At 49.3% G+C, this 27,062-nt stretch overlaps 1 protein-coding gene across 2 annotated transcripts in view; it reads left to right on the top strand.

Annotated features, from left to right (window-relative positions):
• The window catches only part of Mmd2 (monocyte to macrophage differentiation associated 2), a 45,681-nt gene extending 19,576 nt beyond the window's left edge, over positions 1-26,105 (top strand). The window contains exons 2-7 of one of the 2 annotated variants that reach the window (XM_075974179.1): positions 10,916-10,997; positions 13,330-13,490; positions 14,231-14,305; positions 18,642-18,743; positions 20,926-20,995; positions 24,584-26,105. In XM_075974179.1, coding sequence (XP_075830294.1) covers positions 10,916-10,997; positions 13,330-13,490; positions 14,231-14,305; positions 18,642-18,743; positions 20,926-20,995; positions 24,584-24,787 — 694 coding nt within the window. In that variant the 3' untranslated portion in view covers positions 24,788-26,105. The remainder of the gene's footprint in view (positions 1-10,915; positions 10,998-13,329; positions 13,491-14,230; positions 14,306-18,641; positions 18,744-20,925; positions 20,996-24,583) is intronic. The other variant, XM_075974186.1, reaches the window with a different exon arrangement.
• The last annotated feature ends 957 nt before the right edge of the window (positions 26,106-27,062 follow it).

A 27,062-nucleotide genomic window follows, 5' to 3' on the forward strand; every position in this document is an offset into this window, starting at 1 on the left:
TCTGGGGACCTCTACACCCTAGTGACAGGCTAGAGAGAGAGAGCCTACGGAAGCCAAGCCGGAAGCCAAGGCAGGGTCTCCCAGTCCCCCTCAGCCTCCTCTCTCTATCAGTTCTGACCCCATTCGGCTTAGTCAGGCTCCCATTTTTGTCTGCGGACGCCAATCTTCCACTGTTAAAATTAATGGGAACTCACCGGGTAATACGCAGGCCACTCCGCCTCGCCCACTGCAGACCGTATTTCTATGTCCAGCCCTGATTCCTTCCAGATGTGGCCTGGCAGGTCCCCGTGTAGAGTTCCCATCTTTTACTCCCCTGCTCCTGTGGATGGGCATCCAGGGGGTTTCTGACAGTGATTTTAGCCAGTGCTGAGCCCACCCAGCAGAAAAGAAAACAAACTGGGCCTTTGTTTTTTAAAGTTATTTATATCCCCTTCGTGGTGTGTGTGTGTGTGTGTGTGTGTGTGTGTGTGTGTGTGTGTGTGTGTGTAAAACACTGCCACTGGAAGTGAGACATTTTCTTTCAGAGCAATGGAGCTCATACAGATAACAAAATGGAGGTCAAAGGACAACTTTTGGGGGCCAGTTCTCCTCTTCTACTATGTGGGTCCTGGGGAATTGAATTCAGGTCATCAGGCTTGGCTTCAAGCTCCGTTATCTTTCTGACTTTTAGCCACCCCATCCCCTCCCAACATGCATATATTTTTTTTCTATCTGGTCTTGAGCACTGATTTAAAACCTGTATTTTAGTAATTAAAATGTGTCTGGCTCATTAGATTTTTTTCTTTTTCTCTTTTTTTTTCTTGGTTTTTCGAGACAGGGTTTCTCTGAGTAACAGCTCTGGCTGTCCTGGAACTCTCTATATAGACCAGGCTGGCCTTGAACTCACAGAGATCCTCTTGCCTCTTCTTTCTAAGTGCTGGGATTAGAACCATGCACCATCACTGCCCAGCTAGCTTCTATTTTTAAATCTCATTAAAGTGCCATGGGTGTGGCTCTGAGGTAGTTAGCGTGAGGTTCTACCCGAAGTACCACCATCAATTACTATCAATTAACCAATGAATCAATCAATCAATACGGCTGGGGCGTGGCTCAGTTGGTAGAGTGTTTGCTTAACATGTCAAAAGCCCTGGAATCCATGTCTAGCGTTGTGTTAGCCCGGTGTGGGTAGCACGTGCCCAGCACCCCATCTTGGGCAGCAGATGCGAGGATTGCTGTGATTTCAAGGCCAGCCTGGGCTATCTCGAAAAGCTAGTGTATCTCTCGTCCTCTTTTCCCAGTGTAGCTGGCAGTGAGGTCTGGCTGGCTTTCCCTCATAGTTCCTGCTTTTCCAGGTCAGCAAAGTGGCCTTGCCACTTAAAGACTGTGTGACTACCAGGCATGGTGGAGTACATCTGTCATCCTAGCACTGGGGAGGTAGAAGCGGGAAGCCTGAGCATCCATGACTAGCCTGGGCTATGTAGTGCTATCCTATTTAAAAGCAAAACATCTAGGTTGTGGTTCCACTTGTCCTTACCTTGATGAATCGACTTCTCAGATGTGTCTGTAAAGACGTTGCCTCCACGGCTGGGACTAGGGAGTTTGTCATCTTGTCACGTGCTAGCTGTGCAAGCACGAGGTCCTGAGTTCCAGCACCTGAAACCAGGTTCAGAGTGTGTGTGCTACAATTCCAGTGTTGGGGAGGCGGAGAATTCTGGGGCTCCCTAGTCAGCCAGCCTAGACTACTGGAAGAGTTTCATGATAATGAGAGACTCTGGGGGCCTGGGAGATGGCCATAGGACAGAGGGGTTGATGTGGTAGCACGAGAATCTGAGGTCAGAGAGCCTCAATCCAGGTAGGGCTGGACACACTAGTGTGTATCTGTGATCTTGGTGTTTCTGTGACAATATGGGAGGCCCAGAGAATCCCTGGAAGCCTCCAGTCCAGCTACCATGGCTAACACCGTCTCAAACAATGAAGAGAACCTGCCTCAAGCAATGTGGAAGGCGAGAACCAGTGATGGAGGCTATCTATACATGCACGCGTGCACGCACGCGCGCGCGCACACACATACACACACACACACACACACACACACGAATGTAATGATTTTTTTTTAAAAAAAGCAGTTGAGGCATACTGTTTGCTCGGTCTTAAAGATACGATCTGCTTGGTGATGGAGAGATGGAGTCCTGGATAGTTTGGGAAGTCTCTGTGCACAGAAGAATTAAAAATTGTCCAGTCAGTAAAGGCCATTCCCATAGGTTTCTCAGATGTACTGTTTTGCAACAATCCTTGCCCTGCTCTAGTATATTGCTCTGACTTTGCCTACACCTTGACACTTCACCTTTAAATATGCCAACCTAGAGCCGGGCGGTGGTGGCACACGCCTTTAATCTCAGCACTTGGGAGGCAGAGGCAGGCGGATCTCTGTGAGTTTGAGACCAGCCTGGTCTACAAGAGCTAGTTCCAGGACAGGCTTTAAAACCACAGAGAAACCCTGTCTCAAAAAACCAAAAAAAAAAATGCCAACCTACCTTCTCCCATATGCCCAAAACACTCTTTTTACTCCCCAAACCAAACTTTTGTTCAGTCCTGGGACCTAATACCTAGTTACTCACCATGTCCCTCCTCCCTTCAAATAATTCTTAAGATCAAGCTGTCATTGCGGATCTGGCTACTGTGATACAAATGTGTATTTGTGTATTCCATTTTCTATGTGGCCTTTTGAGTTGGTTTCTTTCATTTAGCGTAGCTTTTTGGGGGAGAGCTGGAGATCAAACTCAGGACCTTGTGCATGCCAGGAAGTACTCAGTGGAGTGTGCCTGCTGTCCTAGCATAGAGTTTTTAGGTTCCCCCGAGCTATAGACTATGACAATCCATAGTTCCCTTTCTTTTTATTTTATTTATTGTATTTGTATGTGGGGGTACACACCTGCCATGGAACCTGTGTAGCAGTTAGAGGACCCCTTGTCGGAGTTGGTTCTCTGCATCTACCATGTGGGACCCAGGAATCAGCTCAAATCATCAGGTTTGGTAGCAAATGTTTGTTTGCCTTTTGGCAGCAGCCTGCCTCTGCTGCGGAAGCTGCTAGTCATCCCTGCGGCAGCAGCCTGCCTCTGCTGCCAAAGCAGCTACGTCACCCGCGCAGCAGCAGCCCGCCTCTGCTGCCGAAGCAGCCCGCCTCTGCTGCCGAAGCAGCCCGCCTCTGCTGCCGAAGCAGCTATGTCATCACCGCGGCAGCAGCCTGCCTCTGCTGCGGAAGCAGCTACGTCACCCGCGCGGCAGCAGCCCGCCTCTGCTGCCGAAGCAGCTACGTCATCCCTGCGGCAGCAGCCTGCCTCTGCTGCGGAAGCAGCTACGTCACCCGCGCGGCAGCAGCCCGTCTCTGCTGCCGAAGCAGCTACGTCACCCGCGCGGCAGCAGCCCGCCTCTGCTGCCGAAGCAGCTACGTCATCACCTGTTGCCAGGTGTCTTCCCACATGAGCTATGCAACATGTGCACCGTTGCCAGGCACAGCTCCCTCTCTCTTTCTTGCCTCTCTTCTTCCTCTTGTCTTTTCCCTGTTTTCTCTGTTTTTCTGTCTGCCTGCCTGCCTGCCTCCCTCCCTCGTGTCCCCATTCCAACACGGCTTTAACTCTTTCATTCTTCTCCTTCTCCTCCCCCAACAAACCTCTTTCACTAATTCTGTTGCTGGTCATATGTTTGCTTAGTGGCATAATTGGGCAGGGCCTTCCGAGAGGTACCCATCTTGGCTTTCTTTCTTTTTTTTTCTTTTCTTTTTAATATTTATTTATTTATTATGTATACAATATTCTGTCTGTGTGTATGCCTGTAGGCCAGAAAAGGGCACCAGACCTCATTATAGATGGTTGTGAGTCACCATGTGGTTGCTGGGAATTGAACTTAGGACCTTTGGAAGAGCACCCGGTGTTCTTAACCACTGAGCCATCTCTCCAGCCCTTTTTTTGGTTTTTTTGAGACAGGGTTTCTCTGTGACTTTGGAGCTTGTCCTGGAACTAGCTCTGTAGACCAGGCTGGCCTCGAACTCACAAAGATCTGCCTGCCTCTGCCTCCTGAGGGCTGGGATTAAAGGCGTGCACCACCACTGCCTGTTTTTTTTTAACCCTTACAGCGAGTGTCTTTACTCGCTGAGCCACCTCCCTGGCCCCTCTCATGTATACACTCGCCTGTGTGCATGCAGTGGACTGTACTTGTGACCATGAGCTGACATAGGGTGACTGCAGGTGTCTTCCTCAGGGCCTCCATCTCACTTTTCTGATTGTCTCACATTGAACCAGGAGCTCACCGAGTCTGCTAGACTGGCTGGCCAGGAAGGGCCTTCAGCTTTCTGTACTCAGCTGCCAGTGTCTGGCCTTGGATTCTGGCTCAGTTTGGGAGTCTGCCAAGGGGCTGCAGCCACACGGCCATCGGGGCTTCAAGGCTGCCCACAGAATGGGAAGTCTGTTCTCCAGAGATGGGAGAGAAGGGCTCAGCCTCCGCCTGTACTTTATCACGGGCCTGCTAAGAGTGCTGGAAATTTCTAGCTATCTTTCTTGGTTTGTTAGTTTCAAACAAGGTCTTTGTTATGTAGCCCAGGTTGGCCTTGAACTCCTAAGTCTGCTGCCTCTGCCTGCCCAGTGCTGGGACTAGCGCACTCAGCTTCCTGCGGTCTTGGGGTTGCTGCTTTGATGGTCAGTTTGGTTCTGAAGCAGCTATTTCTGATATAGTTTGTCTGTTAACATCAGAACTCTGGGGCTGGGGTGGAGAGTGACTTGGGAGGTCAAGTGTCTGCTGCACAAATACAAGGACCTGCATTCAGATCCCCAACACTGCTGGGCATGGCAGTGTACGTTTTTAACCCCAGTCTTGGGGAGGCCAAGACTGGTGGATCCCTAGAGCTCACTGGTAACACCGAAGCCAAATCCGTGAGCTTCAGGTTCAGTGAGAGACCCTGAGAACTCAGAGGAGAAGGTGAAGAGATTGAGGAAAACACCCAGTATCAATCTCTGGCGTCTACGGGCACTCAGTACACATGTGTACTCTCTCTCTCTCTCTCTCTCTCTCTCTCTCTCTCTCTCTCTCTCTCTCTTCACACACACACACACACACACGCACGCACGCACGCACGCACGCACGCACGCGCGCGCACACCACTGAAAAGGAAGGGGGCTGGGGAGTGTCTTGTGCAGGAGCACTTGCCTGGTGTTCTGGCTTCTTTTCCTGTTATTGTGACTAAGCATCCCGACAAGGACAGCAGGGAGGAAGGATTTATTCCAGCTCAAGTTCAGGGCCCTCCTCATCATGGCAGGCAGGTCAAGGCAGCAGGGCTTGAGGCAGCTGGTCAGCTGTACCCACGATCAGGAGAATGGGGAGAGACAATGTTTGCTGCTGCTTACTTAGCCCCACCCCACTTTCGAGACAGGTTCTCACTGTATCTAACTGAGCTGAAATTCTCTGTGTAGCCTAGGCTGGCCCCCAACTCCCAGGGAAGTGCCTGTCTCTGCCTACAGGAGGGTTGGGAGTAAAGGCATAGCCTCTTTCTCCATTTATCCAGTCTAGAATCCCATCCAGGGATTGGGTACCACCCACATTGGGCGGGTCTTCCCTCCCCTCCCCAGTTAATAAAGTCAAGATGATGCCCACAAGTATTGCTGGAGGCCCGACTCTCGGGTGATTCTAGATTCCATCAGTTCGTCAGCTACCACTAATCATGGCACCTAGCACGCACAAAGCCTTGGGGTCCTGGTCCAGTACTGAAAAAATAAAAGGAATTACACAGAAATAAAAAGGAACGGGGCTGCGGAAATGGCTCAGTTGGCAGATCCGGTGACAACTGTGGACTGGCATCCAGTTCTCAGCACCCATATTCAAACTGGGAGTGAGATCAACTTCTCCATACATGTGCGGGAATGCACACAAAGCGAATAAACAAAGCACCCCCTAACAAAGCCACCGCAGCATGCTGAGCCAATGGAACAACCTGGCAGTGAAAGGAGCTTGTCGAGCGTGGCTGCCTGAGTTTGAGCCCTGGCACCCACAAGATGGAAGAGGAGAACCAACTCTGTTGTTCGCTGACCTTCACACAGGCATCTTGATTCCAAGTCTCTCTCTCTCTCTCTAAAAATAAGGAAAGAGTATATAACAACACAGGTGAATCTCAATGGCGTTATAATAAAGGTTAAAACCTGGCTTAAAGGCTGTGCATAGGGTAAAAGAGAAAAAACAGTTGAGGAATGACCAAAATGATCTTTAACAAGGATGGTATTTTTCACTGTTGGGGATAGAAACCAGGGCTTGGTACATACTAGGCATGTAGTCTCCTGCTAAACCACACCTCCAGAACCTCACTCGGAGAGGGGGGATGAGGGTGGGGGGTGGGTTTCCAGGCAGGTGCTCTATTGCTGACCCCACTTGCACCCCCTCACTGGGGGTTTCAAGCAGGGGCTCTATTGCTGACCCCACCCGCACCCCTCACTGGGGGTTCCAGGCAAGTGCAGTACCACGGAGCTGCATCCTCAGCCCTAAGGTTTTCTTCAACACAGTGCATTTTTCTTTGGCAGGCACAATGCCTCTCTGGCTCATTTGCATAGACTACTTGCTATTCCAAGCACAGCTCCCTTCCACCTAAGAACGCGCTTTGTACTGACTCAGCCATTGCTTTTCTGAAACCGGGTCTCACGTAGCTCAGGTTAGCCACAAATTCACTGTATAGCTCAGGCTGCCCTTAACGTCCTGATCCTGACCTGGGGTTACAGGCATGCGTTGTTATATGCAGCTGCATTATTTTCGTGTGATGGTGACTCCACGATCAAAGCAATCTTTTCAAACCCCCAAAACCATGTTACAAAATAGGGAGACATTTTTATGAATACAAATGAAAACCCAAAAAGTGAATTTGTTGCCCTTTAAAATGCCCGTCTAGGGTTTTTTGAAGAAAAACACCGGGACACAAGGAGTTAAGAGAAAAGTCCATGGGTCTGTGGGGTGGTGGGAATGGCGTCCTGGACTTTCGCCAAGCCATGCTCCCCCCACCTTCAAGCCTTTCTTTTTCCCCCTTCATCACCCTCCATTCAGTAGCTGCAGCCTGCAGGAGAGACAAGGGGAGTTTTGTAGAAGACAGAAATAAATAAATAATGGCCTGCCCTAGGTCGCCACGGCAACCGTGACATCACCCTGGACCCACATGGCCGGCACCATGGGTGGCTTGCCTGGAGTTAAAGGCAGAGGAGAGGATAGGGTGGCTCCTGGTGACAGGTGCAGGACCTCTTCCCCGCAGAGGGTGATAAGCTTGCCCACCTGTGGGTCTCTCTATCAGCTGTCTACCCACCTTCAGACCAGCTGGTGGCAGCATCAATTGTCACTGCTTCTTGGGGGTTTTGACAGAGCTAATGAATGCACCTTCTGCACCAGGGGCCGGCGTCCTCTGTCTGCAAGAATGGAGTAGCTGACACTCAGGACTTGGGTACACAGTTATTCTTGCACAGTTCTTGGAGCGCTGACTTCCAGGATTGAGGTGTGGGCAGGCTTGTTCTTTCTAGTTCTAAGGTCTCCTCTTCTAGGTTCTGGGACCTTTTGATGACTTGGAGACGTGTTATTCCCATCTCGGCCTCTGTGACAGGAGGCCATCGCTTCCCTGCAGCTGTCTTATATGACATCCTTTTCTATATTGTTTTTGGCCCTCTGAAAAATTTTATTGGTGGTATTAGGGCTTGAACTTAGGGTCTTGCATATGCTGAGCCATGCTCCTACCCCTTGTACCCCTCTCTGGGGGATGCTAGGCAGATGCTCTACCACTGAGACACACCCCAGCCCCTCACTAAGGGATTCTAGACAGGTGCTCTACCACTGAGCCACACCCCAGTCCCTCACTGGGGAATTCTAGGCAAGGGCTCTACCACTGACCACGCCCCAGCCCCTCCCTGGATGATTCTAGGCAGGTGGTCTACTACTGAGCCACACTCCAGTCCCTCACTGGGGGATTTTAGGCAGGGGCTCTACCACTGAGTCACACCCCTCCCTGGGGGATTCTAGATAGCAGCTCTACCACTGAACCACATTTCCAATCCTGTTTGTGCTTTTAGTCAGGACCCCACTAAGTTGCCCAGAGCTAACCTCAGCCTCACTTTATGTCACCAGCAGCTCTCAAACTTGTGACCCTCCTATCTCAGCTTCCTAAGTAGCTTGGATTATAATAGGCCTGCACCATCAGCATTGGATGCATGTCTGGTTTTCTTTTTTTCTTCTTAATTTAAATTAATTTTTTACGTGTATGAGTGTTTTGTCTGCATGTGTATGTCTCAGATCCCCTGGATCTGGAATTATACACAGCTGTGAGCTGTCACATGGGTACTAGGAATTGAACTCGAGTCCTTTGGAAGAACAGCCAGTGCTCTTCACCGCTGAGCTAACTCTCCAGCCCCCGCCTGTCTGGCTTGCAATCTGCCCCTGCCAAGGCACCCAGATCCTCGCATGGGAAACACTGGGAGTCGGTTGTTACGGCCCAGAAGCCCTGGGACTTTCAGCCTGGCATCTTAGCTTTCTCACCTGTCTGCTGAGCTCAGCGCTGCCCTGTCCATGTGACAGTGGGATTGCGTGAGCAGGACTGTGTAGTCGGGGTGGATGCTATGGAAGAACGGTGGTCAGAGCAGCGGGTCACAGGAGCCAACATGGTGTCTGGAGTCATCGAGGTGTTGTCATAAATCAGACACAGGAGCACCAGAACCGGCAGCCTCCCTCAGCCTTCATCCCTGACTTGCCACAGCAGCATTCCAGAAGCTAGAATACAGAAGGCAGCCAATGAATGCTCTGTGGACTATAGTAGCAGAGTCCAGGCTCACAGAAAGTCCCCCATTGAAAGCTCCAGCGTATTTACCAGCATGGATCCAGTATACAAAAATGCTCAAAAAATGGTCCCTGACATGGAGACAGCGTAGAGAGGGCACTCCACAAATCTCCATCTACTGTATCGGGAGAGTGCCGGCATACAGAAGATACAAAATCAATGTTCCAGGGACCTCACCTTGATCTAGCAGGTACTCGGGACACCTCAAAGACTCATGATGCTCAGAGGTCTTTGTTCTGAGCTCTCCATTTGGGGGGAATGCATAGTTGTCATTGAGGTCGTGTGTGTGTGTGAACATGCATGGGGACTCCAAAGGAGGATCCTGGGTAGTTTTCTCTATCGGTCTCTACTTTGTTACCTCGAGACAGGGTGTATATAACGGTGTATGTAACGGCAGGGAGATGTCAGGATCTGTCTGTATGTCTCCCCCTCTGCCCCAGTGCTGGCGTTATAGGAGTTACAACCACACCCAGCCTTTTTACATGAGTGCTTGGGATTCAAACTCAGCAAACACATTTCCGCCCTGAGCATTTCCTCAGCCTGTGTAACTGGGATCTTGGGGGAGTGATCTTGATGTCTTTGGGTGGCATCTGCCTCCCCCTGGTGGACGATGCTGGGCAAAGCTCCAGGGAAACTTGAGAACCCGTGTGCAGAGAACACTGCATAGCTTGCTGCTTCTGTTTTTTGGGCGGAGAGCCAGGCGTGCACAGGTGTTTCTTCCTGGCCCCACTGACTCTCAGGTGTCAACCAGGCTAACTGAAGTGCCCCCCACTCTCACATCACGGTAGAGCCAGACTCAGAAGCCGGCTGGGCTGGGACCAAGTTTTTTGCCACCTGGTAATGTCACTTCTCTGCTCCAAACTGTGCTGTGTGAGACTAAGGGGAGGCAAAGACATTTTGAAGATTTCACACACCAATACACAAGAAATGTTTGTTATTTTAAAAGGTTTATTTATTTATGAGACTGGGTCTCAATATGTAGCCCCACCTGACCTGGGACACCCTGTGTAGACCAGGCTGGCCCTGAAGTCACAGAGATTTACCTCCTTTTACTCTTAAGAGCTGGGATTAAAGGCATGCAGCACACAAATGTTTATTAGTGTGTGTGTGTGTAGTGTGTGTACCGCAGATATCCAAAGAGGCCAAAGAGGCTAAGAGGGCATCAGATCTCCTGGAACTGGAGTTCCAGGGGTTGTAGACTACATGATGTGGGGTTCTGGGATCTGAATTTGGGTCCTCTGTGAGAGCAGTATGAGCTCTTAACCCCTAACCCATCTATAGCTCCAGGAGATCTTATTCTTAAGGGAAATTTAAGTCTGAGAATATGGCTCAGTTGGTAGAGTGCTTCCACGGTTTGTGTGACGCTCTGCATTCCATCCCTAGTGCCGCAAGAGCCTGGTGCCGTGGTGCACATCTGTAATCCCATCACTCAGAATCCTCCTGCCTCTACCCTCCCCCCTCCCCGCATGTGGGACTTATACATGTGCACCGATTGCATCAGTTTATGAGGTGCTGGGGGTGGTACTAAGAGCTTTGCACATGCTAGGAAAGTACTCAACCAACTGAGTTGTATCCCCATCCCCAGTAAAGAAACATCACATTTAGGATCAGACATGAAACACTTGGCAGTAGAAGATGTTTATTACCTAGGGCTGAGGAGATGGCTCACTAGGTAAAGCATCTGCTGCACAAGCATGAGGACCTGAGATCAAATCCTGGAACTTATATAAAAGGCAGGTTCATGCAATGACAGAACTTGCAGTGGGAAGTTGGCATATGGCTGAGATAGGCAGACTCTGAGGCTCACCGGCCAGCCAGCTCTGAAATGGTGAGCTCTGAGTCCAGTGAGTGACCCTGTCTGAAAAAAATGGGGAGGGGTACAATTGAGGCAGACACTTGATGTTGGTTACTGGCCTGTGTGTACCAATACAAAAGTAAGCACCACACAAACACATACATGTAATCAAAAACTGTGAATACTCAGAAAAGGAGACAGAAGGAAGGAGAGAGAAGGAGGAAAGTTGCATGGGTGAGAATCTGGAGTCTGGCTTCCTCATCCAGTCTTTCTGAAACTCTTTCTGCCTCTCATTGCAGGTTTATGAATGACCGAGTCCCAGCGCACAAGAGGTACCAGCCCACAGAGTATGAACATGCAGCCAACTGTGCCACCCACGCTGTGAGTTGACTTATGGGGCACTGACATGGGGACCCTTCAGGGTAGGGGTGAAGAAGGCACTCTTCTCAATCTATTGTGTATATTATCTGTGTATATACGTAGGTGAGTGCAGGTGCTCACAGAGGCCAGCAGAGGGCGTCAGATCCCCTAGGGCTGGAGTTCGGCAAGTGTGAGCTGCTTAGTGTGGGTGCTGGGGCTGAACTCGGGTTCTCTAAAAGAGCTCTGAAAGCTGGACGTAATCGTTCAGCACTTTAGTCTCAGCGCTCTGAGGCAGAGGCAGGAGGATCTCTGTGAGTTCAAGGCCAGCCTCTGCATAGCAAGCTCCAGGACAGCCATGATGCAGGTGTGGAGAGCCGAGGACAATTTCAGGTGCCAGTTCCCACCTCCCACTTTGTTTGAGACAGTCTCTGTTGGACAGGTGTAGACCAGGCTAGCTGACCCGTGGGTTTCTGGGAATTCTGTCATCTGACTGTAGAAATGCTGGGATTGTGTAGAAATGCCAGGAATACAGACGTGTGGTACCATGTGACCCAAACCACAGGAACCCGGGTTTAGAGCAGCGAGGTGTTGAGGAGGAGGACCAGGAATGAGAAGATAAAGAGGATAGAATACTGAGATCATCTCTCTCTCTCTCTCTCTCTCTCTCTCTCTCTCTCTCTCTCTCTCTCTCTCTCTCTCTCTGTCTTCTTCCAAGGCAGAGTTTCTCTGTGTAACAAGTCTGGTTTAGATCAGATTGTCCTCAAACTCAGAGATCCCCTGCCTCTGCCTCTCGAGGTCTGGGATTAAAGATGTGCGCCCCCACCATATCTTACATAGTATTTGCAGAAGGAAATGGGACAGAGTCAATAGAGACCTATCACAGAACGGGGCAAAGTCAGCAGGGAGCTGATCAAGCAATATTGCACAAATGAGACACAAAGTATCTCAAGTAGTCCCAGACTGAGCACACAGTGGCCTTGGGATGATAAGAACAGCCCTTTCCGTGGGGGAAGAGTTAGATTCCCAGGATCTGAAATTGCAGCTCCCCCAAGACACGGCCCCCAGGCCATTACTGACTCTGCCAAGTATGTTCATGGTTTTAGACCGGGAACTATGTCTCCGTACATCAGTGCCTCAGGGAAGTCTGGCTTTGGCCTGGCTCCCAACAACCGCATCTGGCTTTATTTGGGTTCTCAGGATCAGAACTCCAGTCCTCACACTTGATGGAAAGGGCCTTACCATTGAGTCCCTCACCCCGTCCATGATGCACAAGTTTTAATTTGTAATCTTAATTTTATGTCTATGGGTGTTTTGCCCGATGTATGTCTGTTCCCGGTGTGCATGCGTGGTGTCCACAGAGGCCAGACAATGAGCTCAGACCCCCTAGAGCTGGAGTTACAGACAGCTGTGAACCACTATGTGGGTGCTGGGAATTGAACCTGGGTCCTCTGGAAAAACAGCCAGTGCTCTTAAGTACTAAGTTGTCTCTTCAGCCTCCAATAGATACAGTTTTTATGTCTTATGAATCAGTTAACATTTTTGAAAAATTAAAATGGACCCCGTTTCACTTCTTTAGTGGTGCTGTTAGCCCACGGGCTTGGTGGGCACCATCTTGGTATTGGGTAGCATGATCTGGAGAAAAGGAGGGAGTCAGTGCAGAGATCTTAAGGCTTGGTACTCCCTTGGCATTGTTCAAAAGTCTGAGCCTGGCCAGCGAAGAGGGCTCAGTTAAATGCTTTCTACACAAGCACAGGGACCTGAGTTCAGTTCCCAAGGCCTTCGTGGGTGGAAGAGAACTGCCTATCTCTGATCTCCAATAGTGCACTAGTCTTGCACGTACTCATACATGCGTGCACACACACACACACACACACACACACACACACTAAAATGTTTCAAACAAACAAGCAGAGTAAACAGTGCCTCAGGAAGGATGCCTGAGGTTGACCTTTGACCTTTACACACATGTGCAGGGAAGTGTAACTCAGCGCCGCATTAAGTCACGTAAAAAGCCTGCTATGCCCCACATCACACGCTTCCCCCCTCCCACGCACAAAAGGGCTGGGCCTTGGATGTGGGGAAATGGCTCAGCAGCTGAGAACATTCGCTGCTCTCGCAGAGGATCTGAGTCTGTTTCGCAGCACCCATTTCATGGGTGCCTCTTAAAATCATCTGGAGGTCCAGCTCCTGGGGATTCAGTGCCCTCTTCTGGCATCTACTGACTCCAGCACTCATGTGAATAACCCCCACCTCCACCCCATACAAATACCCAAACTTAAAATTTAAATGCCTCTTTAGGAAATATATCTATTTTTTAAAAAGCCTGGCCCTGTTCTGTCTTCTCTCCCTCTAGTTCTGGATCATTCCCAGCATCCTCGGCAGCTCCAACCTCTACTTCCTGTCGGATGATGACTGGGAGACCATATCTGCTTGGATCTATGGCCTTGGCCTCTGCGGCCTCTTTGTGGTATCCACCATTTTTCACACCGTCTCCTGGAAGAAGAGCCATCTCAGGTACCCCCGTCCAACCCTCGGAAGGGCACATGGACATACACTGTAAACACGCATAGTTAGAGGCGAGCGAATATTCACATTAATGGGTGTCGGGAGGTACCCCCCACATGCCCCACAATGGCAGGCAGCCCGGACAGCTGTTGCTCTGGTCCCTCACAGCTGGAGAGACTGAGGCTGGAGGGGGGTGTCTACAGGGTGGGGTGGGAATCTCAACTCCGCCTCTCAGTCTCTCCCACTGGGGAAGGTAAGGCTGTCCCCACGTGTAACACCTGATTCTGTGTTACTCTTGGTACAGTTTGTGCGTCACTGTACCGTAGGCAAGCCTGGCCAGGGCCTGGATATTGAAAGAACACACACACACACACACACACACACACACACACACACACACACACACACGAGACCTGGGTCATTCGAAAGGAGAATAGCCGAAAGCCGTTTATTCAACCTTGGGGAAATCCTTGCACACCTAGCTGCTGCACAAGGAATTTCCCCCCAGGTAGGTGGGAAATTACCACACCCAAGATGGAGTAAACAATGCCCTAAAGGTAATCACCAGGCAGGGCGGAGGGAGCACAGGAACAAACATAATGTTTTAGCTGGCTGACCAGAAACTGTCCTCAAGATGAACCCCAGGAGCAGTACACCCATGGGCCCTACACCCACACAGTGAGGTGGGTGCTCCCATGCTTCCCTGCCACACAGGGGCTATGACCTGCCTCCTTCTCTATCTGCCCTAGGATGGTAGAACACTGCCTGCACATGATCGACAGGATGGTCATTTACTTCTTCATCGCGGCCTCCTACGCTCCTTGGTGAGTGCCAGCACCCACCCCCACCCCACCCTGCTGGCTTCCTTTTTCTTGCTTGAATTTCTGCCTCCATTCTGGTAGGTAATTGGTGACCACACAGACAGAGGAGTAGGTGGGAAAGAAAACGTACTCGTCCTTTTTCTTGTGCCAAGAAATACCCACTTATTGCCAGCTTTTCGTGTATCCTTCAAGGGTTGCTGTAGGCAAAAAAGAGCAAGTGTGTACATCTGTGTATGCAAATGCTTATGTATACATTAGCATGTATTAGCATATATTTACAGATATAAATAGATGTCAATGACTGTATAGATCTATAGACATACTTGCACATATATGCAGATATATATGTGTTTTTGGTTGCTTTTTAATCATTTTTTTTTCATGATGGGGGAGAGAAAGAGAGGTAGAGAGAAATGGTCTCAGGTTACCTAGGCTAGCCTTGAACTCCCTATATAGCTGAAGCTGGCCTTGGATTCCTGATCTTTCTGCATCTGTTGGACTCGAGCGTCTAAACACCAAGGAGGAGTCGCCCCCAGAGACCATCTCACACACCACAGCTGATGCAAAAGCATGAGGATTTTATTAATTCTGTCATGACAGGGTCCCCCAGCATTCGGGAAGCTGAGAGACCTCGAATAGCTGGTACAGTCTACTTTAAAGGGGTCACAGAAGCAAGGGGGGTTGTTCTTTGACTATTCTGATTGGCTTATTCGAAAGGGCTCTTACCAAAAATTGACTGGAGAGCTGTTTGTTGCCAGATCAAATGAGGTAAGAGGTCATTTTGACCCCGTTTCCCAGGGGACCGAACCAAAACATACGTATATGGGTAATTGTTCAGGAACTGAGTATGTGTGAGTGTAGCTGTTAGGTCCTTGGTTCTCAGGGGAGGAGGGGAAACACTATGGCACAGAGGCTGAGAGGATTCAGAATTGTCAAAAATGGCTTCAGGATTGTCTTAAAATCTTACACATCTACTTTTACAATGCTGAGATCACAAGTGTGTAACACGGTGCCTGGCTTTTATGTGTGTATTGAAAGTATTACTTATTGCTAGGTGTGGTGGCACACACCTTTAGTCCCAGCACTTGGGAGGCAGAGGCAGGTGGGTCTCTGTGAGTTTGAAGTCAGCAGGGTTCATAGTGAGACCCTGTTTTTTTTTTTTAAAAAAATACTCATTTTAAGATATGTTTATCTTTTTTTTTTCCCCTGTGATGCTGGGAATCAAATCAGTTCTCTGTCACAGAGAAACCCTGCCTCTCTATGTTTCATACCTGTATTGTACATTATAAAGTGTTTATTTAGACAAGTGTGTGGCATGTACTTGCTACGCCAGACTTTCGGAGGCCGAGGCAGAGTTTGAAGTCAGCCCTGGCTGTATAGTGAGCCCCAGTCTCGAAAACAAAATAAAACCCAAAGCATCTATTTATAGTTTTGCCTTCGGCCTGTTTCCCTTTCGTGTGCACACACGAGCGTGTGTGTGTGTGGTGTGCATGTGTCTGTGAGTGTTTCATGTGTGGATTCAGGCATCATCCCCGCCTTCATTCTTCACCTTGCTAGGAGGCGAGATCAGGAGCTTGGATGACCACACTTCTTCCACACAGAAAACAGAGAGCTACTGTGATGTGGGTGGAGCTTAGACTTTCTTTCACACGTGCTAAGTAAACATCTGTCTCCCACACCTCTGCTGAGATGGCGTCCTGCTACGTAGTGCTGGCAGGTCAGGAACGTCTGTAAACAAACACTCGACTACAGTCTCCTTGAGCTGGGGCTTCAGGACTAAGGATCTGGTGCCCTCTTCTGGCCTCCACTGGCATCTGCACTCATGTGCACCCCTCCACACTACCCCATATTAATTTAAACAATTTTTAAGAGTTTTCTCCTCTAAGGAATTCATCCCAGAGAGGAGTTGAAGGATCTGCACCACCAGCATCTTACTGGCTTTTCTAAGCCTCTTGGGAAGGGGCTCAGGTCTCTCTGCATCTATGTGGAATTCATCTTGGGTGCAGACACTTTGATCTTGTTGCCTTGCCCCTACTTCAGACTGTGATAAGGGAGAAAGCATTTATTCCAGCTGGTGACTCAGGAGTACAGCTCTGCATGGCAGGAATTGGGGAAAACTGGTGGAACTCATACTGGAAGGGTCTCCCAACATCGGTGACCATAATTAAGGTCACCACGCACAGCCATCCCCAGAGGCCCTTCTAGGTGATTCTGAGAACTCAAGTTGACAGTTAGCACTAAATCACCTCACTCACTATTCTTTTTAAAAATGTACCTTTATTTCATGTGCATTGGTGTTTTGCTTGTGTGACACACCTCACATGTCTGTTAGTGTGTTGGATCCTGGGAACTGAAGTCACAGACAGCTGTGAGCCACCATGTAGGTGCTGGGAACTGAACTCAGATCCTCTGGAAGAGTAGACAGTGCTCATAACTCCGGCCCTACTATTCCTATTGTTTTTATAAAGATTTATTAGTTTTTTATTTTGAATTTTATAAACTTTATTATGAAAACTTGCAAAAATAAACTCACATGCCAAAACTGGCCATATCCTAAGTCTGCACATCTTGATGACGGTTAGAGTAGCCATCTTGCAATGGAGGCTGTGGTGCTTCCCTTTGGAGTTTGCACTTTCATTATCAAATATATTCTGATGCACGTGTCCGCACCCAAAACAAAAAGCCCACGACCGAGTCAGAACCAGAAAAGCTATAGGCTCTCTCCTCTTTTCTAACCTGTCACCTGCACTCAGCACCTTCTCACTCCCTCCCCCCTCCCCCGTCTTCAGCCCTGTTCTCTTTTCAACACGCTATGCTAGACCCACGTGTCCATCCATTTACAGACATACACATATGATTGTACAGGTGTTTACTTATTTTAAATGTGTGCACATACTCATGGATACTTGTGGAGGCCAGAAGAAAGTGCCAGGTCCCTTGGAACTGGAGTTACAGGTAGCTAATGTGGGTGCTGGGAACTGAGCCTGGGTTCCCTGCAAGAGCAACAAATCTCAGTGTCTCTGTCCCCCCTCCCCCTGACCTCTGAAGATGGGTCTCCCTATGTAGCCCTGGATGGCTTGGAACTCACAATGCAGACCAGGCTGGATCCCATTTGTGTCTGCCTCCCCAGTGTTGGGACTAAAAGTACATGCCACCCATGCCTGGCCCAGCAAATAGTCGTAACTCTCCAAACTCCAGCTTGCTGTTCTTGACTGACCTCACCCCCCACCCCCGACGTAGCTTCTGGGGATTCCCCATGTTTGTTTCATCTATCCTCCTATTTTTAAAATGACCATGAATAGGGCCTTTAAGATGACTTAGCCAGGAGCAGGGGCACAAGTCTTTAATTTCAGCTCCCAGGAGGCAGAGGCTGGTGGATCTCTGAGTTTGACGCTAGCCGGGTCTACTGAGAGAGTTTCAGGACAGCCAGGACTACACAGAAAGACCTTGTCTCAAACAAGCAAGCAAGCAAGCAAACAAACAAAAACTAAAACCCAAAATAGAGGACTTAGCAGATTGAAAGAAAAGGTGCCTGCACACAGCCCTGACTTCTGTAGACAAACCTGAGTTCTCGCCTGGGAAGCCACATAGTAGAAGAGAACCCACCCTCAACCCTCTGACCTCCACACATACACTATGGCCAATGGGCACACATGCGCGTGCGCACACACCGTGTGCACACACACACACACAAAGTAAATGTTAAAAAATTAAAAACCTACAGATGTACTCAAAATACACAAAATCACAAGAGTTGGGCATGGTGGTATGTATTAGGGTTCTTTAGAGAAACAGAACCAGTAGAAGTTATGTATATTATAAAAGGGGTGTACTCGTGTGTGTGTGTGGTGTGAACATGTGTACATACACTCATGTGAAGGACAGAAGTCATGTGAAGGTTAGGCATCTTTCTTGTTTGAACTCAACTTTACTTTTTGAGACTGAGCCACAGGGACCCTCCTGTCCCCACCTCCCTGTCTCTGGGGATTATGTGTCCTCGTGCTTGAGTGACTAGCATTTTGCTGGCTTAGTCTTCGCAGCTGTGAGGTTTGCTTTGGTCTGGGTCTTTTGTCACGTGTTTAACTCAGACTGGCCTGGAACCGGTGACTCTCCTTCCTCAGTCTCCTGACTGCTGGGATGACAGGCATGTGCCACGGTTCCAATTTTGACAATTCAGTTTGCACAACATTCTGTCCCTCCGAGTGAGAGTCCTTGTCCTACCTGGGCAGCCATTGGGGACTGGGCGGCTCTGGGATCAGCTTCCTGTAATAGGCTGGCCCATGGAGTGCTTGGCCTTGGTGGCCCCATCACGCTCTGCCCTTGGCTTTTTTTCTCCCAGGCTGAACCTCCGGGAGCTGGGCCCCTGGGCTTCCCACATGCGCTGGCTGGTCTGGATTATGGCCTCTGTTGGTACTATCTATGTCTTCTTCTTCCATGAACGGTAAGTCAGGGCTAGGGGATCTCAGTTTGAGGAGGTGCCCCTTAATTTTTCAGTACCACCTGCTCAGCAGCCTCAAGCAGGTGAAGCCCCAAGATGACCCCCAAAATGTGAGGACATGGCCTTGCCTGCATCCTAACTTGAGGAGCATGCTTGTATACCAGGCCCCATCCCCCAGAGGGACAGATCTAAAGCTGTGTGTGTGTGTGTGTGTGTGTGTGTGTGCATGTAGGGGCCAGAGTTTAATGCTGGCCACTGAACCCTAGATCCTCCTGTTTCTCTCCACACCCAGAAATGAGGTTACAGATATGTGTGATCATGCCTGGCTTTTATGTTGGTGTGGGGCTCCGAACTCAGGTCCTCATGCTTGTACAGAAAGCCGTTTATCAATGAAGTCATCTCCTCAGGCCTTGAGTGCTCCCCCCCGCCACCCGCTCTGCAAATATCATAGTAGGTGTTAGGAAGAGGGCTCTATTGGTGAAGTTCCTGTTGTTCAAGCATGAAGTACGGAATTCGATCCCCAGAACACATTTCAGTAGCTGGGCACAGTGATGTGCCCATCATTCCACTGCTGAAGAGGCAGAGACAGGAGGATCCCTGGGACTTGCTGCTCAGCCAGTGCTGGGTCCTGCCTGACATATTCGTCCACGCTTTGGGGGAAGAGTGTGGGTTGAGAAAGAGACAAGAGACAGCAGATAGAGTCCGAGGGCATCCAGTGGATACTGTGGTCGGCCTCATGATTATTTCTCATAGCCCTTATTTACCCTGATCCGTAAAGGAGGCAGAAGGCAAAAGACTTCTTCACCAAGATACAAAGAACAAACAAAGTAATTACCTTTTGTTTTTGTTTTTTTCGAGACAGGGTTTCCCTGTGAACAGCTCTAGATGTCCTGGAACTAGCTCTTGTAGTCCAGGCTGGTCTCAAACTCACAGAGATTCTCTGCCTCCAGAGTGCTGGGATTAAAGGTGTGCGCTGCCGCCACCACCACCTGGCTAGTAATTACCATCTTAATACTCAAAACGTCAAGTAACCACACTCTAGGTCAAACATCCTGTAGTAGCCACACCTTAGGTCAAACCTTCCGTCACACAACCTTGAAGGAGCTAGAACAGGTCTGAGCTCTCTGACCTTTAGTCAAGGTGGAGCAGAGCCACTTCTGTGGGCTCCCATAAGCCAGCTTACTCTACTTGGCAAGGTCCACATCAGTGAGAGACCCTTTCTTAAGGTGGACAGCACCTCAGGAATGACCCTTGAGGCTACTCTCTGACTTCCATACATATGTGCTCATGCTTCACACATATCTGCCCACACATGAGCACACACATCAAAAAATTTTCAGTCATGTGTGTCTGTGTGCATGTGTGTATGCATGTGTGTAGTTGCCCAGGGAGGCCAGAAGAGGGCATCAGATCCCCTAGAGCTGGAGTTGTAGGTGGTTGTGAGCTGCCCATTGTGGGTGCTGGGATTTGAACTATATGTGCTCTTAACTGCTGAGCCATCCATCAGCACACTATCCTATCCAGATTTGTTCTTAGGACATCATAGGTTACTTGACCCTCTCAGTGAACTAGATCACCAGTCAGTCACCTGCCTTCCCTACACTGTATTATCAGATAATGGGGAAAGGCTTTAAGAGGTCATGTACCCTGAAACCTTTTCTTCTGCTATGACACTGGACTGACAATCATTAAGTGGGGGAGGAGAGAGAAACCAGGGAGGCAAAAGAAAATAACGAAGTCCTGCACAGAGCCCACGGAGCTCTAGGAGATAAACAATCCAGAATGGCATAGGGTTCGGTTCATCTAGCAATCAGCACAACTGAGAATGACTGTTTGGGTCCTGTGGGGGAAGATGCTGGGATTAATTAGTAATGTCTGCCGTAGGCCACATATTGACAGTACCATGTGCTTGCTATGTTTAAATTTGCAACCCATGTTCTACCTACAGTGTATACTGTAGAAGCTCAGGAATAGGCTCTGAGAAGAAAAGGGGCATGTCATATGATTTGTCCAAGGTCACATGACTTCCATTACCTGCTGATGTTGCTGGGCAGAATATGAGCTGTGGAGTTCCACACAGAGAAAAATCTCCTCTTCTCGCTGTGCTGGTCTTCAACATCAGAAAGCGGGGTGCCCTGTCCCTCCTTGGAAGCTTGTCCTGAGATCACATGATCTGTCTCCCCAGGTACAAGCTTGTGGAGCTGCTCTGCTATGTGGTGATGGGCTTTTTCCCCGCCCTGGTGATCCTCTCCATGGTAAGTCCCACTTGCCCAGCGGGAGGACTCCGATCACATGTGTGAGCTGGACCTGCCTCTCGAGACTGTCAATCAAGCCCCCACCTCTGGCAGCAGGGGAAACAGGCTGAGTAGGTCTGTGTGCTTGCCTGATGGGACAGAGAACATGGAGAGCTCCCTTGGGAGCTGCAGCATCCCTTCTGCCTAATTCCGAGGTTAGGTCTCCATATACCACGAAGGTGACTAGACAGCTCAGGCAAGTCACTGACCATGGTGCCCAGGACACGGTGCCTGCTAAGAAACACTGGATGTCTAGACTGCTGTGTGGTTAATATTCAGCAGCAATACTCTTGAGGACTGGGGAAAACGTTATTGTGTGTGTGTGTGTGTGTGTGTGTGTGTGTGTATGTGGTGTGTGAGTGTGTGTGTGTGTATGTGTGTGTGTGTGTGAGTGTATGTGTGTGTGTGTGATACCTTAGAGGTAATCATAATACCACTTAAAATGCTTTAGATTAATTTTTTGTTGCTATGACCCAAAGCAACTTAGAGGGCCGGATGGAGAGATGGTTCAGTGGTTAAGAGCACTTGTTGCTCTTGCAGAGGACTTGAGTTTGATTCCTAGCACTTACATCAGGTGGTTTACAAGCACTTTTAACTCCAGGTGATCTGCCGCCCTCTTCTGGCCTCCATGGGCACTGCACACAAATGGTGCATATACTCCCCTCCCATATACATATATATAAAACTAAAAATGAAATGATTTTTAAATTGCAGTTTATAAAAGGAAGAGTTAATTTGGATCACAATTCCAGGTTACAGCCCATCATTGAGAAGAAGGCAAGGCAGGAACTTGAAGCAACTCGTGACATCCACAATCAAGAGCAGAGAGAAATTAATGCGTGGCTAGTGTTCAGTTTACTGCCTCTACTGTCATATGGTCTAGGACTCAAATCCAGAGAATGGCGCTGCCCATTCTTAGGCTGAAGCTTCACACATCAGTTAGGACAATCAAGACAACCTCCCACGGACATACCCACCAAACAACCTGATCTAGACGTTTCCTTGCGACTCTCCTCTCAGGTAATTCTAGATTGTCGAGTTGGCAGTTAAAATTAAGCACCACACAGAGTTTTAATCTCTAAGAGATGTTTTCATTTTTTGAGAGAGGGTCTCCGATAGCCCAGGCTAGTATCAAACTCATTTATGTAGAGCAGGGTTGCAGGCAGGTGCCACTTGCCCAATCTCCAAGAGACTTTGTTTTGTGGCTGTTCAAGTTGTAGAAAGACAAGGATAGTGGAACCCGACTGACCTAAAGATGGGTAGGTCCTGTGTGTCAGTACAGATGAAGGGCGTTTGTGTGGCTTCCAGCATCACCTTTGGCAGCTCACAAACACCTGTAATTCCAGCTCAGGGGATCTAGTGCCCTCTGCTGGCCTCCTTGGGTGCCCACGTACACGTGACACACACACACACACAAATAAATAAACAACTTTTTTAATAAAAAATAATCTTAAAGCCGGGCGGTGGTGGCACACGCCTTTAATCCTAGCACTTGGGAGGCAGAGGCAGGCGGATCTCTGTGAGTTTGAGACCAGCCTGGTCTACAGAGCTAGTTCCAGGACAGGCTCCAAAGCCACAGAGAAACCCTGTCTCGAAAAAACAAAAACAACAACAACAAAAAAATAATCTTAAAATAAAAAGCCTGACATGGTGCATGTACTTGTAATCCCAGCACTGGGAAGAATCACTGAGCTTGTTGGCCAGCCGGTGTAGCCTTACTGATGAGCTCCCCGCTAGTCAGAGACCCTGTCTCATAAAACAAGGTGGATGGTTGGGCACTGGTGGTACATGTCTTTACTTGAGAGGCAGAGGCAGGCGGATCTCCGAGTTTGAGACTAGCCTGGTCTACAGAGTGAGTTCCAGGACAGCTAGGGCTACACAGAGAAGCCTGTCCCCCAAAAACAACCAAAACAAAACAAAACAAAGCAAACCAAAACCCAAGGTGAATGAATGGTGTCTTGAGGAGAAATGCCTGAGGCGGATTTCCGTCCTCAATATGCGTGCACACATACTACACACACACACACAGAGAGAGAGAGAGAGAGAGACAGAGAGAGAGAGAGAGAGAGACAGAGAGAGAGAGAAAGAGACAGAGAGAGAGAGAGACAGAGAGACAGAGACAGAGAGGAAGGGAGGGAGGTGGGGAGGTGGGGAGAGGGAGAGGGAGAGAGAGCACACCCCCCCACACACACAGAGAATCCCCTTTCTCCTCTATTGCTAAAACTCCTCCCCCTGAGAAGATGTACACAACGTCTACCCCTCCTTGGGTCCACCAGCATCTGCTCTAGCTTACTGCAGGGCAGTGTGTGAAGGGTTATGGGCAGGAGCATGGATGACTTGGAAGCAGCCACACTGGAAGGTTTGCATCACCATGCTTGATGACTCCCTGTGGCTATGGAGATGGAGTCCCCTCCCATAGCCCCCACCCATATCTTCCAGTCCTTCTCAGGAGCCCCAAGGCCATGTGCAATTATGGATGAATTGGGAGGGATGGCTAGATACTCAGGTGAGGCTACCATGACCCTCCCTGCCCCCTCTTTCCAAGAGGGGGTATCAGCATCCAACAAGCCCAACTGTGATGATCTTGGCAAGCAGGCCCAGCTAAAACTCCTGGAGATGGCAGCAATTTGGCTTGGAGGACAGCTCTGGGCAACATCATCCAGGTCATGGCATCCCCTTCTGCTGTCTGTCTCTGTGGACTTGGCTACTTTGGGACAGTTACGTTTTGTGGTAGCTGTCCTTTTGTGCCTGGCTTATTTCACTTAGCATTGTGTCCTTGGAGCTCCTCCACATGGTGGCTTGTGTCACAATGGTCCTCTTGTCTTTAAGGCAATGTAACAAGTAATGTTCCATGGTATGGGTATACTAACCAACTCTGTGTGTGTGCGTGAGTGTGTGTATGTATGCATGCATGTGTGCGTACGTGCGTGTGTGTATACTAACCAACTCTGTGTGTGTGCTTGTATGCGTGAGTGTGTGAGTGTATGCATGTGCGTGTGTATATATTGTCTGTGTGTGTGCGTGCGTGTGTGCATGCATGTGCACATGTGTGTATACTGACTGTGTGTGTGTGTGGGTATGTGCGCGTGCATGTGTGCGTGTGTGCATGTGTGTGTGTGTGTGTGCAGCGATGGGGACTGAACCCAGGGCATTGCACATTCTAGGCCAGTACTTTACTACTCAGCCGCATTTCCAGCCCTCTTTCCCCCTTCCCCGGGGTCTCAGTATTTAGCTTTTATGTTCTCCTTGAACTTGCTATGCCGCCCTATAAAAGCAACCTTTTTGAGATTTTGGGTTTGCACTGTAGAGGCAGAACCTTGGATCTCTAACCCTGCTACGTTTGCCTTCTTCCAAGTGCTAGGCCTCTGAGGTTTGAGTTCTCTATCATCAGTTGCAGATTTTGCAAGTTAATATGGAAATTTGATGCCACAATATTGAGACTTCCTAGGGGACTCGGGGCTTGTTCGCCACTTGTATGTCTTTCCATGTGGGTAGCAGGGAATGATGAAGTCTCCCTCTGACTTGTGTCTAATCCTTTTCTTCCAACAGCCCAACACCGAGGGCATCTGGGAGCTGATGACAGGAGGGGTCTTCTACTGCTTGGGCATGGTCTTCTTCAAGAGTGACGGGAGGATTCCCTTTGCTCATGCCATCTGGCACCTCTTTGTGGCATTTGGTGCTGGTACTCACTACTATGCCATCTGGAGGTACCTCTACCTGCCCAGCACACTGCAGACCAAGGTGTCCAAATGAGGTGACCCAAATTCCATGGGTCATTTAGATTTTGGAATCAAAGCACCATGGAAAGTGAACTGTGAACTCTAACCTAGAGCATAGTGCCAAGCTCTGCCTGCCTTTTCCTGGATGGAATTTTTTAAGGGTCTAAGGTCTCTTTCAGTGACAGCTGTACCACCTTTTGAGTCTCCAGCAAGGAAGAAAACATTTAGTCATCTCCATGGAGAAGAAATTAATTCAGTACTGTGTTGCTACTTTAGACAAATGATTTTTTAAAATATAACCAATATTAACATCTTCAGAAAAGGGCAAAATAGGGAATGACCCTCCAAGAGGTAATTTTTAAGGTCCTGAGCACCTTCCTTTCTGCTGCAGGGGAAAGTCACCTAGCATTAGATGACAGATGGGGAATATCCCTGACCATTGCAGGCATCATCAATCAATTGCAGCATTTACATAGTGATAGAATTCAATATAGTGCCCCAAGCAGACATTACTAATTGATTCTGTGCTCATGATGGAACCTCTTGGCTGGCCTGGTGTGTTAAGAAACAAGATCACAGCAGAGTCATTAGAAGTCACTATATGGAGGAACATGTTTATCTCTGGACACCATTACCTTCTCCCCCCCCCCCCCGTCCACCTTCAAGGAAGTTCTTTGTGTGGGATGTTTGGAGGCAGTGTGGGGAAACCAAGGCATCCATTCCCAACAGCTGCTCACACTCTGCTCCACTATGGCTGGTCCTTGGTTCTGGAGGTGCTGAGGGCTGGGATGAGGATGCTGCTACTTGGCCATTTCTTCTCATCTCACAGAATCCAGAGAAACCATGAAGCTGAGCTCACCAGAGGGCTTTTCTTGGTGTCCAGAGACGTCTCTCAGAGGCGCTCTGTTGGGCCCTCTGGCAGGGTCTTTGTCTTCCAGAATGAATGGAACGTTTGCATCCCCAACCTCTGAAGTGGCATGAAGAACATGGCTGCCAGGGGCCTCTCCTCAGCCACCTCTACTCCTGGGCTAGCCTTGTCACAAGATGCCACCTGGACACTGGCGGAGTGCCGGAGCTGCGGGTCTAGCTCCTGACCTGAACTGACACCTCAGACTCTCTGGAAGAGGCTACTGGAAATCCAGGGTCCTGTTCAATGACTGCCAGCCAGATGGATGTGGGCGAGGGTGGGCCAAGACAGGGTGCCTTATACTTTGTTCTAGCACATTCCAAGGTATTTCAGGGCTTCGGCACCTGGAATCCCATATGTCAAAGCCAGTATTAAATCAAGTTTATGCATTCTTCAGAAAGATGGTTTTGAAGCCAGTGAGCTTTAGAATTGATTTTGTCTAGCCTGGCCTGCCTGTGCATATGAGTGCTGTTTGCATGTATGAAAGTGTGTGTGTGTGTGTGCATATATGAAAACATGTGTGCATATGAAAGTGTGTGTGTGCATGTATGAAAGTGTGTGTGTGTGTGTGTGTGTGTGTGTGTGTGTGAGAGAGAGAGAGAGAGAGAGAGAGAGAGAGAGAGAGAGAGAGAGAGAGAGAACAGACAAAACAGACAGGGCTTCAGCCCCTGGAAACCGGCTTGGATACCTCTGTTCCATGGACCGCTCCCATGTTTCCCCCAACTGGGGATCAAGGTTCAGAAAAGAGGACCATGATGGAGAGAGCTGACTGCAGCTTGGGACTGGGACCCTCACAACTGACCTTCCTCTGGGTCTGAGGCTGTGGGGGCAGGGCTTGGGCATCTGCACCGCTGTGTGGGAACTCCCCAGGTGTGACCCTGTTCAGACGAAGAAAATCGTCTGTCACTAGGAGGCTAATGGGAACCAAGGAGACTCCTAGGAACAGTGATGGATGCCTAGGACACTGACTTGGCACTTCAAAGTGACCACATGGCCCCTGCTGAGCTCTTGAGCTGAACAGCTGCTTCATCCCCTGTGCCCTGGGGCTGAACATTTGATTTGAATTAGCTCCAGACAGCGACCCCACATGCTGTCTCTCTCCCAACCAACTCCTACACGTCCTTCAAAGCCAAAATACACATTGAGGAGCTTGTAGATCTTGTGTGACTCTGGGGATACCCTCTGCACCCCTTATACCCTGTGCTAATATGGACCACAGCTCAGAGCCCTGTCTGTCACTCTGGTACTTAAGTTGCTCCTGGAGGGCAGGGCTGGCTTGGTAGGCTTGTCATGAGACCTGGCCTTCCCCATCGGTAAGGGTTTATGTCAGTTCCCTGCTCTCTGTGGCAGGTGTCCCTAGCTATTAAAAAAGTAAGTAAGACAGCACCTTCTAGGGGGCTGG

The sequence above is a fragment of the Microtus pennsylvanicus genome, chromosome 1 (genome assembly GCF_037038515.1).
Source record: "Microtus pennsylvanicus isolate mMicPen1 chromosome 1, mMicPen1.hap1, whole genome shotgun sequence".
Lineage (NCBI taxonomy): Eukaryota > Metazoa > Chordata > Mammalia > Rodentia > Cricetidae > Microtus > Microtus pennsylvanicus.